Here is a 12506-nt window from a genome sequence, read left to right as displayed (position 1 = left end):
GCCCACCCTCGCCGCGCGCAGCCATTGGCTGATGCTAAGCAGGCCACGCCCCCTGCGCGCCGTGATCTCCGTGGCGCTCCGTGCGTGAAATGTGTCCCGGAACGGGGAACCGGGAACCGGGACACGAGGAAACAGGGAACGGGAACCGGGCACGGCCCCGGGACACGGCTGAGGACCGGGGCACGGGCCGCGGCTGGGAGCGCTCGGGAGTGGGGAACGCGGTGTTCCCACGGTGTTGTGCGGGGTCACGGGTGGGCACAGCCCGGGGGGGAAGAGGCATGGCGGTGGGAGATGCGCGCGCTGAAACGGAGTGCCCCGATCCCCCCACGGCCCGCAGCACCCTTACCCCGCTCCCCCGTGCACTCAGGAGCAGCCACGCGGCCCCAGGGCAGCCCAGCAGGTTTATTATGGAGGGGACGTACAGAACAGCCATGCCAGCCCAGGGCACCGGGCACCCCGGCACAGCCAGGGCTTGGCACAGAAGCGCGGAACGCAGGGGCTGCGGGTGTCCCACGGCAGGATCCATCCCCCAAGAGCCGCCCCGCAGCGGGATCCGTCCTCCCGGGGGCTGCGGGTGTCCCACGGCAGGATCCATCCCCTCGGGGGCTGGCGGCGGGGACACGAGGGGATGGCAGGGACAGCGGGAACGGGTCCTTTCGCCCCTTGGTCCATAACGTATATAAATATAGAAGCTGTGTGTATCCATCCTATGTATATATGTACATCGGGGGGCTGTGCCTGCCGGGGTGACCGGCACCCCCGCGGCGACCGTCACCGGGGCTCCCGGCCCGTCCTTCACGGGAGCCACGCGTCGCTGTAGAGGGAGCGCGCCTTGGCGTGGCGCCGGTTCGCGGCGCTGGCGTTGAGCACGGCCACGCTGCGGCGGCTGGAGCTCACCACGTCCGTCACGAACCCGGCGCAGTCCGAGCAGACGTCGCGCAGGACCGAGCCCTGGGCGTAGATGTGGGGGAATTCCTCCTCCACCCGGCGCCAGCACGGCCCCGAGAGCGAGCTGCGGCACAGGGCACCCCGTCAGCCCCCGCCGCAGGAGGAGGGGGACGAGGAGGAGGAGGGAGGAAGGCTCGGGGACTCACTGGAAGGGCTCCCTCCGGCGCAGCGGCGGCGCCTTGGGCAGCAGCGAGCCCGGCAGGCTCTCGAAGCCCAGCGCGTAGACGGGGATGTGAGCCAGCTTCTTGGAAGGCATCTTCATCTGCGGAATGCGGGAGTCAGGGCGGGGACAGGGACAGCGACAGGGACGGGATAGGGATGGGATAGGGATAGGACAGGGCTGGGATAGGGATAGGGCACACAGAGATGTGGATAGCTCAGAGATAGGTACAAGGTGGGACAGGAGTGGAGTGGGATGGGGCAGGGACAGGGAGAAGGTGGGGCAGGGGAGGGACAGGGTGAGGATCAGAGACAGGGACACAGTGGCACTGCCCAGAGCTTGTCCCTTACCTTTAGACTGCAGGAGCTACAGACAGACCTGGGAACACAGAGAGAGGTGGGTGAGAGGGCCCATTGTGGGGACCCTGCTGCTGCCCTCCCAGCCCCGTGACACAGCACAGCATGGCACAGTTTGGCACAGCATGGCACAGTTCAGCACAGTGCTCACCGCTTGCAGAAGAAACACGATGTGGGCCAAGAGAAGAGAGGAAACTTGGCCCTGCAGCAGCAGCAGACCTGTGGGCAGAGCAGGGTAAGCTGGGGGTAGGTGGGCCCCCCAGTCCCTCCAGCCCCCATCCCCATTCCTACCTTCCCCCTCCGCAGGCTGCTGTACAGCTCCTTGCTCTGCAGGAACTTCTCCATCTCAGCCTTGACCAGCACCCTGCGCACGTTGATCATCTCCTCCACTGTCAGGGCCAGGCTCTCCACAGGGTGGCTGAACTCCTGTGGGACAGGGGGGATGTCACACTGCACTGTGGCACAGGGCACGGTCCAGAGCACTCCTGTGCCAGGGCAGAGCCTCCAAACATGGGCAGAGCATCCCTGGCATAGGCAGAGCATCCCTGGCACAAGGACCCCCCCAGCCGCCATGTGTCCTCGTGCCAGGCTGCCCTGTGCCCACGGTCATGCTTGCCTGGTGTCCCCAGCCCCAGTGCTCCCAGCTGGTGTCCCCAGAACCCACCAGCCAGAGGTGCTTGGAGCTGCTGGCGGGGGCAGCGCTGGATCCATCCTCTGGCCTCTCCTCCACAGCGCCGAGGGCAGCCCGGGGCAGGGCTGGGCCATCTGGTAGCGGGTGGCAGCTGGCAGGGACGGAGCCTGCAGGGAGGGACAGAGAGGCCGTGGCAAGGACGTATTGCCTGGTGCCACCGCCGCTGACAGGCATGGCACAGAGCCCCGGAGATAGGGACATGGGCACCCCCGGCAGTACCTGAGCGGGGCCGGGGCTCGGGCTGCAGTGGCTCTGGGTCCCGGGGCACAGCCTGGTCCCCCCCCAGCTGGCTCTGCAGCTGTGCCAGGTCCTGCTCCGAGAAGGAGCGATCCCGCTTCAGCGGCACCTCCGTGCCCGGAGAGTCCTCATCCTGCAAGGCCATGGGCACCGTGTCACCGAGGGCACCCCGGCACCCCCCGTGTGTCCCCACTTCTGCAGGGTTTCCCTTGCCTCAGAGAGGTTCATCTCCTCCATCTCGGCCAGGGTGGGTGCCTTGAGCAGGACGCGAGGCCGTGGGCGCGCGGGGATGGCGCTGGCCGGGCACAGGGACAGCTCGAGGCAGGAGCTGGAGCTCAGGCGGCCGGCACAGGCATGGGGGATGCAGGGCAGGGAGCTGTATCCTGAGGAGAGATGGGCTCAGCACTGTGGGGGTGGCACACAGGGGACACAGCACAGTGGGCAGGGGACATCAGTACCTTTCTGCTCCACGGGCCGCAGCTTCCGCTCCTGCCTGATCTCCTCCAGGATCTTCTCATGGAGCGTCCTCTGCTTCTGGGGTAGCGGCCGCAGCTGCCGCTCTGATGCCTGCGGGGTGCACAGATGGGACCTCAGGTGTGGCCATGGCTCAGGGATGGCACCCATGGGACCTACCAACACTGTCATGCCAGGGAGGTGGCCCGGCGCTGGCACTCACCTGCTTCAGGGGAGGCCGGGAGCGGATGAAGTCCAGTATGAGCTCGTGGGCATCTTTCTTCACTCGGGGGGGGATGTCTCCATCCACCTGGGGAGGGCAGGGGGTCAGCGCTGGGCTGGACAGTGGCAGGATGGGGGGTGAGGGGCTGGCACGGCGGCCACGCTCACCATGACCTTGCGGAGTTTGTAGTTACGGGCACGGATGTCCTGCATGAGCATCTCAAAGGGCGTGAGCTGGTACTCGGTGGGCAGAGGGTTGAACTGCTTCTCCTGCACCTTCTTCAGCTTCACACCGTGCCGCAGCTCCCGCATCAGCTGCACCCACAGCCGGGCCTGGGGGGACACACAGACACGGTGTCAACACCCTCCTGGGACACACGGACACGGGGTCAGCACCCCCCCGTGCCCGGCACAGCCCCGTGCCCGGCCACGCTGCCCTACCCAGTCTGTGTTGCGCAGGTTGCCCAGCTCCGCCGCCGGCCGCTCCTCCTCTTCCTCATCCTCCTTCAGCTTCTGCAGCAGCTGTTGAGGCACAAGATGCTGTCACCTTGTCCTGGTGGTGCTGAATGTCCAGCCAGGACTGTGCCACGGGCCTGCAGCCCTGAGGTGAACCCCAATTCCTGATTCCCAGCCAGCACAGCAGGCTGGGAGGGGCTGCATGGCCAAACCCCGGCATCAGCAGCCCTAGCTGGGATGGGCAGAGGGGGCACTGCAGCCTGCCCAGCCCCTCGTCACTGCAGGTGGCTTCCTCGGCAGGGCCGTGGTGGCAGCGGGCACCCACGCTCACCTCCTTGGCGTCGCGGATCTTGGCGAGGAAGGCCATGAGCTCCACGGTCTCAGCGAAGAGGGCTCGGCACACAGCCTGGTAGTGCGCGGGGGCGCCGGCGGGGTCGGCCAGGCGGGCGGCACAGCAGCGCATGGCCTGGCCGAAGGTGCGCACGGAGCGAGGCTGCCCCTCGCCGCCCTCCTCCTCCTCATCCTGCCCCCCATAGCCCTCGTCGGCCGTGGCGCAGCCGCTGTCCTCGGAGTCGCTGTTGGTCATCAGGTCGATGAGCTGCTCCAGGCGCGGGCTCAGCTCCCGCTCCTCGTTCTCGTCCAGTCCCCAGTCCAGCGCCCGGTACACGGCAAAGCCCAGTGACTGCACCATCTGCGGGGGACAGCAGCGGCAGGGGACGGCATGCACGCTGGCACAGCTGTCCCCGGCCCCTCCTCGGTGCTGGGTCCCGTCCCAGGACCTGTGAGCCCCGGGTGAGGGGAGCAAGCGGCCGTGCCCAGCCCACAGCGGGCTGGGATGGCAGACGGGGCAGGTCACCGGCCCCCACGTACCTGGGCTTCGGCAGAGGGCGTCAGCAGCGCGGGCAGGTCTGGGGGAGGAGGGCAGAGTCACCGCACGGCCCCGTGCTGAGCACCCCACCCTGCACCACCCAGGAATGCGGTACCCACCCACTCCACCCTGAGCTGCTCACACCCCCCCTTCTCCTCCCTCCTTCCCTGGCTCATTCTGTGCCCTCCTGGTCCCAGGGCACGGCTCCAAGGGACAGTGGGCACTGCACGTTGAGCCCTGCTATCGACAGGCTGCCACAGCTCTCCCAAAGGGCACACTGAGGGGGCACAAGCACCCATGTACCCCTCATCACCAGGGCTGGAGGGAGCTGAGAGCTCTGCGTGCATGAGGAGATACCCCCTGCACCCCTGTGGGATGTGGGCACTGGCATTGTGGACAGCAGGAGTGTGGGCACCAGCAGCACAGGCATGGCAGCGTGGGGACTGGCAGCCACAGCTGGAGCATGGCACACACAGGGAGCCCAGGACATGCTTGTGGGCAGCTTGAGCCCTCCTGCCAGCTGCAGGGAAAGGAACACAAGTGGCCTCTGCAGTGTCCCCAGGGCTCCCGGCTCTGCTTCCCTCATCATTAGCTCTGCATTGAGCTGATCAATGCGGCAGCCACCAGGATGTGCCAGTCGTGTGCCAGCCGTGTGCAAGCCAGGAATGGACAGGAAAGGCAGCACAAGTGGTGGCCCTGCTATGGTACCACAAACAAAACCATCAAAAAACCATGTCCTGGACTGTGCCCGGCTCCTACCGCAGTACCAGCCTCTGGGATGCCACCCAGTGAGTCCCAGCAGCTCCTGCCAGTCACTGGGGCAGAGCTGAGGGGGAATTCCCATAGAATGGGGGACTGGAGCTGTTCCAGAAGGTGCTGCTGGCTCACCCAGCCCGGATCCAGCCCTGTGCCCTGGTAGAGCTGCAAAGCCATGTGCCAGGCTGGTGCCACCACCTGCAGTGGCACCCAGAGGCACCCGTAGCCCTCCCAGCCTCAGGCTTCACTGTGAAGACTTCACTGGTTCATCCCTAGGGAGGTGGCTCAGGTTGGCACAGAAGCAACCCGGGAGCAGGAGGTGGCACAGTGGCACTGGCAGGTGGCACTGGCAGGTGGCACCGGCTCCAGCCCTGCGGTGGCTCAGGGCAGGGCGTGGGGCCATTCCCATGCAGGACCAGTGCAGCCGGTGCGGCCACGCCGTGCCCGGCTGCCATGGGCACGTGCCCTGCCCGTGCGTGTCCCTGTCCTGGGCACGGAGCCACCTGATGCACCCCGGTGTGTGCTCAGCCCCCGGCACCGAGGACACACGGTGACCCCGCAGTGTCCCTGCCCAGTGTGGGCGAGGTCACACAGCGACCCCACGGCACCAGGAGCCATCCCCGGTGGCCTGGCTGTGGGGTGGAGGCGCTGGCCACGCTCCAAGTGCTCCCCGTGGCTGTGTGGCCACCCGGTGTCACTGCTGGCAGCCAGCCCGGTGACACCCAGAACCGCCACAGCCATACCTGGCAGCGCAGCCACCTGCGGGAGGATGGCTGGGAGGGCAAAGGTCGGGGATGGGGTTGTCCCTGTGCCACTCCCGGGGCCTGCAGTGGGGGACAAGGTCCCTGTGGTGCCCGTGGATGCGCTGTATGGGTGTCCATGTATCCGTCCATCTGTCCTTGCTGTGTGTCCTGCAGCCCCATGGTGGCTGCCAGGACCACGCAAACACCCTCACCTGGCTCCAGCCTCCCTGGGTCACCCAGCGCCAATGACCTTGTTGGTGCCAGTGCCGGGAGCAGTGCCACACCAGTCTGATAGCAGTGCCCACCCCCTCCCCGGGGCAGACCCTGCACCGGTACCGGCAGTGCTACTGTCAGTCCCCTTGCGGGGCCGGGGCTTGGGGCTCACCCCGTCCCTGCCGGTGCCGCCTTCCTGCTCCCCGGCGCCGGGACCGGCCCTTTTCCCCGTCCTCACAGTCTCTCCGGTGCCCCCCTGCACTGCTCCCTGCTGCCGGTGCCTCGATGCTTGCCCCCCCTCTCCGGTGCCACTTCTGCCCATCTGCCGCTCCGGTACCGGTTCTTCCCCGCCGGGGCCTCTGCGGGTGCGCCCCCCGCTGCCGGTACCCCCGGTCCCTCTGCGTCCCCGACGCCGGTGCAGCACCCCCTGCCGGTGCCGGTAAGTCCCGGTGCCGGTAAGTCCCAGGTCCCCGCTCTTTGGGCTGGTAAGTCCCGGTGCCCCGGGTCCCGGTGCCGAGAAATCCCGGTGCCAGTAAGCACCGTAGGCTGCTCCCGGTGCCAGCAAGCACCGGTGCGGGTAAATGCCAGCGCCTCCCTCCTTGCACCAGCAAGCCCCGGTGCCGGTAAGTCCCGATATCCCGGATCCCGGTGCTAGTTAGCTCTGGTGCCGGTAAGCTCTGATGTCCCCGTGCCGGTAAGTCCCCGTTCCCCGATCCTTGTGCTGCTAAGCTCCGGAGCAGGAAAGCCCCGGTTCCGGATCCCAGTGCCGGTAATCTCCGGTGCCCCGCTCCCGGCGCCTCTCTTTCAGTGCCGGTAAGCCCCGGTGCCCCGCTCCCAGCGTCGGTAAGCTGCGATAAGCCCTAGTGCCAGTACGTCCCGGTGTCCCGGGTGTCGGTGCCGGTAAGCCCCGCTAAACATTGGTAAACCCCGGCGCTCCGCTCCCGCGGTGCCGATAATTCCCAGTGCCGCCAAACCCCGGTGCCCCGCTCCCGCTGCCCGTAAGCCCCGGTGTCCCCCGGTAAGCCACAGCAAGTCCTGATGCCCGTAAGCCCCGGTAAACCGCGGTAAAACCCGGTAAGCCCCGCTCGGCGGTGCCATCCCGGCCCCCCCCCCCCCGCTCGGGCGCCGCCCGCTCCCGCCCCCCCCGGCGGCGGCGGCCCTCACCGTGCGGCGGGGCGGGCAGGCGGAGGGAGCCGTCGGCGCGGAGGCGGATGTCGGCGGTGCGGAGCGGCGCGGGGGCCACGGGGGCGGCGGCGGCGGCGCGGCAGCCCTGGAAGCAGAGCGCCCAGGCCTGCTCCTCGTTCAGCGGCTGCTCGTAGCACTTCAGCACCTCCTCCAGGGACAGCTCCCGCGGCGGCCCCGCGCCCGCCCGCGCCATCGCCCCATCCCGCACCGCCGAGCGCGGGCGGGGCGCGCCGGGCGGGGGAGACGGGGCGGGGCCGCGCGGGGCCACGCCCCAGCAAGCCACGCCCACCCCCATCCCCATCCGCACCGCGGGCGCGCGGCGGGGGCGGGACCACGGATGGGAGGGGCGGGGCGCTGAGAGAGACCACACCCCCCGCACCGGCACCGGCACCGGAACAGGCACCGGCACCGGCCCCGCCGCAAGCGCCCGCTGGGAGGGGCTGAATCGGCGCCGGGGGACACCGGGCGGCTCGGGACGGCGCGGCGTGAGGCCGTACCGGGACGGGCGGTTTGGGATGGTACCGTACAGTAACGGTGCTGTACAGTGGGGCACGGCACGGCACGGCACGGCGCGGTGAGCTCGGTACGGTCTGGCATGGCACGGTGTGACGCGGAACGTTGCAGCACGGCTCGGTACGGTGTGACATGGCTCGGTATTGTTTGGCACAGCTTGGCACAGAATGGGATGGGGCAGCAGAGTGTGGCGTGGTACGGTGTGGTATGGCTCAGCATGGCACAGCTCGGCTCGGCTCGGCACGGCTCAGCAGGGCACATCAGAGCTCAGTGCCATGGCACAGCTCAGCACAGTATAGCTCAGAACAGTACAGGAAAGCTCGGTACTGATGGCGTGGCTTGGCATGGCACTGAGCTCAGCGTGGTGTGGCACGGCCCAGCACAGCTCGGCCCGCCCAGGCTGCAGGCTGGGAGCAGGGCAGGGTGCACCGGGTTAGCTGGGTGCAGAGGGCAGGGTTCAGGGCACACAGCTGGGCACAGCCGTGGATTGCAGGGCGTGTGACAGGGGCAGTGCCAGCGTGGGCACAGAGCAGTGCTGGTGACACCCGAGGGACACGAGACCCCCCTGTGCCCCAAGAGGAGCAGGGTGGTCCTGGTGCGTGGCTCAGCCCCAGCCCTGGCTCCTGCCCCACGGAGCCCACATGCCACGTGTGGGGCAGCACACGCAGGGACATGATGGCCTTGGCACCAGGGTCACCTGGGGACACTCGAGCAGGAATCAGGGCAGGAGCATAGGATGGCACAGGATGGCACAGGATGGCACAGGATGCCGGTGCCCATGGGGACTCCTGCCACAAGGAGCCTGCCTTGTGGGGTGCTGGGGGAGCCCTGGGGCACTCAGCTGGGATGAGGAGCTGGCACAGGGAAAGGGCCAGGCTGGGACAGGAAAATTTCCTGGGGGGAAGGACCAGAGCTCCAGATGCCAGAGTGTGGTTTGGGCATGGCCAGGAGCAGCAGGAGCTGGGTGAAGGCGCCAGGATGAGCTGGAGTCTCTAGGGAGACAATATCCCATGGGAATATGGTGTGGGGTTGGCATCCCACAGCCACTGGGAAAGTCTGACATGAGAGCAGGATCACCTTTGGGCACACGGGGAGGGCAGGACAGTCCTGACAGAGCAGAAAGGACAACCAGTGCATGGGAAAGGTCAGAGGGAGCAAATGAACACTCTCCTCATGATGAGCTTCCCATTTCCATGATGGAAGGAGAATAAAGCCCTGGCTCAGCTCCATTAACCGATGAGCATAAACTGGAATCAATCCCAGAGCTGTGCTGGCAGGGCTGGGACAGGGACAGAGCTGACACACGGCTGCTCTCCTGTCCCACACGGCCAAAGAGCTGCTGCAGGGCTGGAGATGTCTGTCAGAGAGCTTGGGATGAGCAGAAAAACCCTTCCCAGGGAACATGAACAGTGCAGCTCCATCTCTGGGGCAGAAACTGGGATAATGGAGCTGGGATAGTGGGAAACACAGCCCTGCATGCTGCCCTGGGGTTTGAGAGATGGGAGAAGGGATTTAGGTGATCCAAGGTGTCCGTGCCTCTCTGGGAACGCTCAAATGCACCGTGGGCAGGTGGTACGTGCTGCAGGAGTTGGGAGCACGGTGCCAGTGGCATCTCCAGCTGGATCCGTGTGGGATCCTGCCCAACTGCAGCCCCTGGCCATGGCGCCAACATCTGGCTCTAGATTGAATCACAGAATCACAGAATAATCACAGAATCACAGAGTCACAGAGTCACAGAGTCACAGAATGAGGTTGGAAGAGACCTCTAAGATCATCGAGTCCAACCCATGCCCTAACACCTCAATCAGACTATAGCACCAAGTGCCATGTCCAGTCTTTTTTTAAACACCTCCAGAGATGGTGATTCCACCACCTCCCTGGGAAGAGCATTCCAGTACTTTATTATTCTTTTGGTGAAAAATTTCTTCTTAATATCCAACCTATCCCTCCCCTGAGGTAGCTGGAGACTGTGTCCTCTGGTTCTGTCAGTGCTGCCTGGTGGGAGAGACCAACCCCACCTGTCTGCAGCCTCCCTTCAGGAAGGTGTAGAGAGCACTAAGGTCACCTCTGAGCCTCCTCTTCTCCAGGCTCAACAGCCCCAGCTCCCTCAGTGGTTCCTCACAGGGTTTGTGTTCCCAGCTCCTCACCAGCCTTGTTGCCTCTTCTGGATGCGCTCAAGCATCTCAGTATCCTTCCCAAACTGAGGGGCCCAGAACCTGGACACAGTGAGAGGTTTGGATGCCCGGTTTACCCGGAATCAGCTGCTTTGGAGCCGGGAACAAAGCCGTGCCGAGCCGTGCCAGCTTTCCAGCGCCTCCGGACACAGCCGGGGCGGCACCGTCGGGGATGGGAGCGGGAGGACGTGCGGCGTTTGAAGGAAAAGCCACCCTGCAGGATTCATGGGAAGGCATTTGCATGATAAAGCACGGAGCCCTTTGCTTTGGGTAAATCTGTAATTAATACTGAATCGGTGTGTAATTAAAAGCTACTGGCATGGAAAACGCAAACAGAAGCCAAGCGTGTGTGTGTGGATGAGTGAAATAGAATTAAAGCCGAAAGAAATAGGGGGAAAGGAAAGATGGAGTGCTTGGGAAATGGTGTCAGAGCACTCTGGGAGGGTTGGAATTTCTGGCTCGTGCAGTGTGGAAGCAGGGTAAGGTGGGGAGCTGGGATGGAGAGCAGACAGAGCCCTTCCCCTGCCACCTGCAGCAGGGCCGTGCCCCTCTCTCCCCGTGGGGAATCCATTCCGTGGGTCTCAGCTCTCATATGCGAAATAAAAATTCCTCACAAAGCCACAGGAACCTGGGATGAGCGTGTAGAGCACCTGTGGGGTGGACGTGCCTCTCCTGCTTTCCCTCCCTGCTGCAATAAACTGGGAACATGGAAGGAGGGAGCACTGTACTGGGCAGTTTGCTCCTGCTGGATGCTGGCCTCGGATACAGCCAGAGTTTGAGGAGGAGACACTGAGAGACACCTTGGGGACATTTGTTACCACTCTAGAGGCATTTTAAACACCTTTGGGGACCTCAGGGACACCATGGGGACCTTGGGGACTCCATGAGGATCTTAAGGTCATCCTTGGAAACTCCCTGAAGACCTTTAAGGCATTGCAAGGACCTTGGGGACGCTGGGAATAAACTCTGGGAGCACTCTGGAATGCCAAGCTCCCAGTCAGATGCCAGCTGGGGCCAGTCATGATGGGAGATCCCAAAATCTGGGGCTGCCACAAGCTTGCAGATGGCACTGGGGGTTAGGGTGACTCGGGAATGTGGCCTGGCCAGGGTTCCCAGACTCAGTGGGATCCCATGGCACTGCCCATGCTGGATCTGCTGGCATTGCTGGGAAGTCCTCCCTGCTCCTGGCATCATGTGCTGCTGACTCACACCCAGCACTGCAATAAACCATCCCCGGCCAGCCCAGCAGGAGCTGCTTCCTGGTGCTGGACACACCCTGGGGACTTCATCTTTCCATCAGGAATCACCACTGCTGCTCCAAGCCATGGTGGCCAACAGCAGCAGTTCATCATCAGGAAGGATCAGATCAGAGGGGAAAATCCCTCTGGGAATTCTGCTCTGCTCCCTGTGAAACTTAGTGGCCATTCAGGACCTAAAGAGATCTGAGGAAAAAGAGGGAGAGGGGTTTTGGACAAGGGATGGAGTGCCAGGACAAGGGGAATGGCTCCCACTGCCAGAGGGCAGGGATGGATGGGAGACTGGGGAGGAATTCCTGGCTGGGAGGGTGGGCAGGCCCTGGCACAGGTGCCCAGAGCAGCTGTGGCTGCCCCTGGATCCCTGGCAGTGCCCAAGGCCAGGCTGGACAGGGCTGGGAGCAGCCTGGGACAGTGGAAGGTGTCCCTGCCATGGCATGGAATGGGACAAGATGGGCTTTAAGGTCCTTTCCAGCACAAACCATTCCCTTCCATCCAAACCCTTCTGCAATTCCATTATTTATTCTCCCAGCAACGCTGGTGATTCATCCCTTTGGGAATTCCAGCCGCTCCTGTCCCCTTCCCTGGGTGGGATCAGGGTCAGCAGCGTCCTCACGGCTCGGAATCGGATCGGCAGGATCGGAACTCCCCACCGTGTCCCACACCCTCCGAGCTCACAGCCGGTGCGGAGCGGGTGCCCTCACCGTGTCCCACACACCCGCAGCCGGTGCGGAGCGGGTCCCCTCACCGTGTCCCACACACCCGCAGCCGGTGCGGAGCGGGTGCCCTCACCGTGTCCCACACACCCCGCAGCCGGTGCGGAGCGGGTCCCCTCACCGTGTCCCACACACCCGCAGCCGGTGCGGAGCGGGTCCCCTCACCGTGTCCCACACACCCGCAGCCGGTGCGGAGCGGGTGCCCTCACCGTGTCCCACACACCCCGCAGCCGGTGCGGAGCGGGTCCCCTCACCGTGTCCCACACACCCGTAGCCGGTGCGGAGCGGGTGCCCTCACCGTGCCCCCCGCCCGTGCTTCCCCCCGCCCTCCGTGCCCCGCTCCCGCCGCTCCCGCCGCCCTTCCCATCATGGCCGCGCCCACCTCAGCCGCCACCGAGAGGGCGGAAGGGGGCGGGACCACGCCGCGCTTCCAACCAATAGACAGAGGCGGCAGGGGGGGCGCGGCACGGCCCCTGCACCGTTCCAGCCAATGGGCTCGGCGGGCTCGGCCGGCGGCAGCCAATGGCGGCGCGGGCTGGCGTGGCGGGAAGCGGCGGCCGCG

At 65.4% G+C, this 12506-nt stretch overlaps 1 protein-coding gene across 1 annotated transcript; it reads right to left on the bottom strand.

Annotated features, from left to right (window-relative positions):
• Positions 1 to 382: 382 nt before the first annotated feature.
• Positions 383 to 7497, bottom strand: SPIRE2 (spire type actin nucleation factor 2). The gene is made up of 15 exons (XM_066557234.1): positions 7268 to 7497; positions 4394 to 4431; positions 3855 to 4214; positions 3509 to 3589; positions 3236 to 3400; positions 3069 to 3155; positions 2851 to 2959; positions 2606 to 2775; positions 2375 to 2525; positions 2129 to 2262; positions 1756 to 1890; positions 1616 to 1683; positions 1459 to 1486; positions 1095 to 1210; positions 383 to 1012 (listed from the first exon to the last, which is right to left on the bottom strand). The coding sequence occupies exons 1-15, from the start codon at positions 7479 to 7481 to the stop codon at positions 796 to 798; spliced, it is 2073 nt and encodes a 690-aa protein (XP_066413331.1). The 5' UTR covers positions 7482 to 7497; the 3' UTR covers positions 383 to 795.
• Between the last annotated feature and the right edge of the window lie 5009 nt (positions 7498 to 12506).

Source organism: Molothrus aeneus, chromosome 11 (genome assembly GCF_037042795.1).
Source record: "Molothrus aeneus isolate 106 chromosome 11, BPBGC_Maene_1.0, whole genome shotgun sequence".
NCBI lineage: Eukaryota > Metazoa > Chordata > Aves > Passeriformes > Icteridae > Molothrus > Molothrus aeneus.
The sequence above is the reverse complement of the archived record's forward strand: the minus strand, read 5'-3'. Positions and strand labels throughout refer to the sequence as shown.